Here is a 5,214-nt window from a genome sequence, read left to right as displayed (position 1 = left end):
TTAAAATATCTATGATGTTAACACCTTCAGCAAATTTGACATATGAAGTTTTGAAGCTTGCTGTCAATACAACAAAACAGCATACATATCAAATTGCATATATATCAACATATGTGCAACTTCATCTATTAAAAAAATCCACATTATTAACCGCTACACCTAGTATTTCTAACCTAATATCCCTTAACTTCCTGCCACATGGCCTATGCCACAGCCATGCTAAACTTCCCACCATTCAGAACATGTAATGTTCTTTCTTAGCTTTGCATGTCTATTGTGATGTCTCATCCTGGAATGCTCTTCTCCTCTTTCGTGCTTATCAAATTTATATAATTGCTTACATGTCTCTTCCCTTTCAGAAGTCTCTTCTAATTTACTGCTCCTAAATGTCTGCCTTTATGGGACCAAAGGGTTTGCTGGGTTATTCTGATTCTATCCAGACATGCTTCCTTCTGTGAGCTCTTGAGAACAGAAAGTATGTCGAAACCACTATTCTAACCCCAAATGTAGCATGGGGTTCGCTATTGAAAGAATAGACACACTGGCAACCAAAGCCCAAAAGCACTTCCTGAAAGCTTCATTTTGTTGCCTCATTCCGTAAGGCTGTGAGCCTATCGCTGCTCCTAGCCAATTTCAGGACTTGCCAGATACCAGCAAATTCTGACTTCTCTCTGTTCCCTGGTGATACTGTAGCTAAGAAAAAGGAAGCCTGCTGTTTAATTGGTTCGCAGCTATATTATTAACGCTGTACCTCCCTTCCTTACCCCACCAACTCCCATACAAGAAATGAGTATTAACTGTGGTCTGGTTGAACAGAAGAGAAAGCTGTGTAAGGAATGTTGCATTTTAGAAGAGTTCCCCAGGCAGCCAGGGTCATGACTGTACAGTTCTTGTCTGCAATCCTCAGAGAAAGTATGACAGCCTCCTTATTCTAATGATCTCTAGTACTGTGTCTTGAACTAGATCCAGAAGTCTGGAGTCAAAGATTCTAATGACACGCATGTGAATCATGTTCTGATGAACACCGGAGATGGTCGGAGTAGGCTAATCACATCATTACATTCTGATCTCTACCTGGATTTGGGCAGTTCCCCGTCATCTTTCCTCCACCGCACTGTAGGCACAGGGTCACCTCGGGCCTCGCATTTAAACTCCGCGCTGTCATCCACAGTGATTGCCAAGTTACTGGGTCTCTTCACAAATGATGGTCTCTCTAAAATTAGAAAAAGCCTTCTCAAAAAAAGAAATAAATATAAACTAAGAACTATTTTATATGTTTAGTCAGAACAGACTTATAATTTAAAATCTTATTTCAAAATTTATTTCATATAGTTTCCTACTCCTCGAAGCTCCTTCCCAGGTTGTGTTTCCCCTAGTTTTGCCCCCTGGTCTTGCCTATGATGCCGATGATGTCTTGGCCAGCATGCTTTGCTGATTCCTTCTCTCCTCTCCCCACCCCCACAAGGTTGGTTAAGCTTCTTAAGAAAGGTCATCTCTTTCTCCCTTGTATAAAGATACTAAATAATACTGAGGAAGAAGCTTCACAGGGGGCCAATGAGATAGGATCCCACTTACCCAACACGGTCAGCTCCGCCACTTCACTCTCGCGTTCCCCAACCATGTTGGTGCCAACACACACATACTTTCCAGCATCACTCTTGCGGGTGTAAGTAATCATGAGTTTTCCTCCTCGTATCTTTAAAAAAAGTGTCACATGCATACAGTTAAAATCACTTTAGCTATGTTTACGTGACAGAGGTTTTCCTAAGTGAAGTCTACTGCCTAAGCACACAAGCAAAGCTTAATTATATAAAAAAGCCAGTGTGTAGTATTTGTTTAGTTATAATAGTAACTTTAAATAGAACTTATTCCAAAGGTACATTATAAAAGAGGCAAAACATTTCTACTTGCCTACATTTCTTGTAAAGTTATTATAGTCAGTATAAGTAGAAATTTGTGTTTATGAACAGGCCAAATTCTTTTAATATTATGTAGTTAAATGAAAACAAAGAAGTATGAATAATTTATTTAGGAAAAATGGAAATTCCTAGTATCTTCTGACTATAATTAATATGGAAATGCATATTAGCTATATGTGATTTTAAGAAAGCATATTCTAGTATTATAAGATGTAGAAATAAAAATGTCGCTAATTATTCAATTTGCCAAAATTGCTTTGAAGGAATATTTCTTAATTGCTAAAACATTACAGAACCTGACATCCTAAAAAAAAAAACAAAGAAATTGCTGCTGCCCAAGCAGTTTCTTGGGGACTCAGGAGGTGAAGGCTGAAGAGATACCAATAAATCATCTGGAAAGTCATTCTGGTACATTCTTGAACATTTAATTATTTGAAGAAGAATTCATTACAAATGTAAACAGATTTCCATTACAATAAGTAGGCTGAAGCTAACCATGAATGAAGATTGGGGTGAGGAAACTGAACTATTTTTACTTAATATCTTTTGGTGGGGAGCTGCATTTCAATTACCCATGAATATCTATAATGCTCTGAACCTGAGAAAGGTTTTGTCAGAGATAATTTCCCAATGTTTACTCATAGAGGTTTTGACCTTAGAGTTATTGTGTGTTGTGTATCAATTAAACAAAGAAGGGAAGAAATAAAGAAAGAAAAAAGAAAGTGCTGGACGTGGTAGGAAACCATTCAGACAGAATTATTTCTTATCATGCACTAGGAGCATACTTAACTATTTTGGAATACCTAAAATGCCTTATTTCAACCCAAATTAGAAATTATGTATTGGACAAACCAAATATTAACAAGTTGTTTTAATTTCTGTGGCTTTAGAACTTGAAATTGTTTTCAGTCATGTTTCTTAGAAAATAATCACAACTTTCTAAGTACCATTATAAAAACCACCAAGGGACCATTCTCTGCATTTTTTTTTTCATGACTCTGTTCTGCATTCAGAGAGTAATGGCTGCATATAGTAGTCTATCAAAACATTTTTGTTTAATGCCACCTGCTTTTTATAGACAAAATCTAGTCTGGTATGGAATGAAGCATTTCTATAAAGGTTTGTAGCAACTAATGGGAGGTGACCTCATATTTTATTGACAACTGTATCTTTTCTCACATGGGCATCATCTCCTTAAAAGGTTTCAAGTGAGATTCTTAAAAGTATAACCAGCGGAGAAATCAAGATGGCGGCATAGGTAAACACCGGAGATTGCTGCCTTGCACAATCACTTCAAAAATACAACTAAAAGACAGAACGGACATCATCCAGAACCACAGGAAGGCTGGCTGAGTGGAAATTCTACAACTAGAAGGAAAGAGAAAAGCATACCAAGACTCAGAGGTGGTGTGGTGCAGAAGTAAAATACAAAGGTGCGAGGTGCAAGCGGAGAGGGCTGGGGGCTGAGGACATGATTGTCTTTTATAATCGGGAGGCATTCTCAAACTCTGAGTTTCAGTTCCGGGCGAGTCTCTGGGGACCCAGACTCATACAGGAGAAATGGGACTGTCTGGCATCAGTCAGAACTCGAGGGTAGCTTTCTCTCAGAGGCCCTCGCAGGGATTGCTGGGGCCTCTGAGGGCAGGACTGAGAGCAGCCATACTGTTCGCTCCACCCGCCCTGTTGATCCTCTGGGACCTGCCCAGCCCAAGCCCTGCAGGGAGGCTTTTGCATATGAAAGGTCCGACCCTTTGTAATCTGAAAATTACTTAACAAACTGCAGCTGGCCCAAGGCCCCAGAGCACCTGCATGCTTTATAGCTGGATTCTGCTGGGTAGCCTCAAGCAGAGGCTAGATTAGCACCTCTTTATATCCAAGAGCCAGTGTACCCAGTGGTCAGGCTGGGACCATCCAATTACAACTCCTCAGATCCATAAGGGACACACTCAGGGGGCAGACTCAGTGAGCGCCAAAGCTCCACTGAAGTAAGTCTTGCCCCATAAGGGTGTCTTCAGCACAGAAGTTCTCCCACCGTAGACACAGCTGATTCTCACAGACAATTGGCCTGGAGGTCAAATCCTCCCAGTGTTATCTACAACAATCAAGGCTTAACTACAACAAGACTGTGCACAAAGCCCACAAAGGGGTGCACCAAGAGTTTCTACCTCAGGTAATTGGGGAGGCTGAGCCACTGGGCCCTATAGGACACTTAGCACAGACAGCCACTCTATCGACCCAGCAAAGCATAAAAAATGCCAAGACAAAGAAACAGGACACAAATGAGAAATGGAGGAAAGCAAACTACTGGATATAGAATTCAAAACCACACTTTTAAGGTTTTTCAAGAATTTTCTAGAAACAGTCAATAAATTTAATGAGACCCTAAAAAAATCTAGTGAGACCCTCGATGTTGTGATAAAGGACCAACTAGAAATTAAGCATACACTGACTAAAATAAAGAATATTATACAAACTCCCAACAGCAGACCAGAGGATCGCAAGAATCAAGTCAAAGATTTGAAATACGAAGAAGCAAAAAACACCCAACCAGAAAAGCAAAATGAAAAAAGAATCCAAAAATATGAAGATAGTGTAAGGAGCCTTTGGGACAGCTTCAAGCATTGCAACATCCGAATTATAGGGGTGCCAGAAGAAGAGAGAGAGCAAGATATTAAAAACCTATTTGAAGAAATAATGACAGAAAACTTCCCCTACCTGGTGAAAGAAATAGACTTACAAGTTTAGAAAACACATAGAACCCCAAACAAAAGGAAACCAAAGAGGACCACACCAAGACCCATCATAATTAAAATGCCAAGAGCAAAAGACAAAGAGAGAATCTTAAAAGCAGCAAGAGAAAAAAAGTCAGTTACCTACAAGGGAGTACCCATACGACTGTCAGCAGACTTCGCAACAGAAACTTTGCAGGCCAGAAGGGAGTGGCAAGAAATATTCAAGGTGATAAATGCCAAGAACCTAAAACCAAGATTACTTTATCCAGCAAAGCTATCATTCAGAATTGAAAGTCAGAGAAAGAGCTTCACAGATAAGGAAATGCTAAAAGGGTTCATCATCACTAAATCGGTATTATATGAAATGCTGAAAGGTATCTTTTAAGAAGAGGAAGAAGAAGAAAATGTAAAGATACAAATTATGAACAACAAATACACATCCATCAACAAGTGAATCTCAAAATCAAGTAAATAAATAATCTGATGATCAGAATAAACTGGTGAATATAATAGAATCAGGGACATAGGAAGGGAGTGGACTGACTATTCTCGGGGCGGGATAA

General features: G+C 39.5%; 1 protein-coding gene across 1 annotated transcript in view; it reads right to left on the bottom strand.

The window, feature by feature from the left end:
* ROBO1 (roundabout guidance receptor 1) overlaps positions 1 to 5,214 on the bottom strand; it is a 1,289,171-nt gene that overhangs the window by 128,698 nt on the left and 1,155,259 nt on the right. The window contains exons 6-7 of the mRNA XM_006773945.2: positions 1,576 to 1,696; positions 1,075 to 1,213 (exon numbers count right to left, since the gene is read on the bottom strand). Of these exons, the coding sequence (XP_006774008.1) occupies positions 1,075 to 1,213; positions 1,576 to 1,696 (260 nt within the window). The remainder of the gene's footprint in view (positions 1 to 1,074; positions 1,214 to 1,575; positions 1,697 to 5,214) is intronic.

This window comes from Myotis davidii, unplaced genomic scaffold, assembly GCF_000327345.1.
Source record: "Myotis davidii unplaced genomic scaffold, ASM32734v1 scaffold24, whole genome shotgun sequence".
Taxonomy (NCBI): domain Eukaryota; kingdom Metazoa; phylum Chordata; class Mammalia; order Chiroptera; family Vespertilionidae; genus Myotis; species Myotis davidii.
This window is presented reverse-complemented; position numbering and strand designations above follow the sequence as displayed.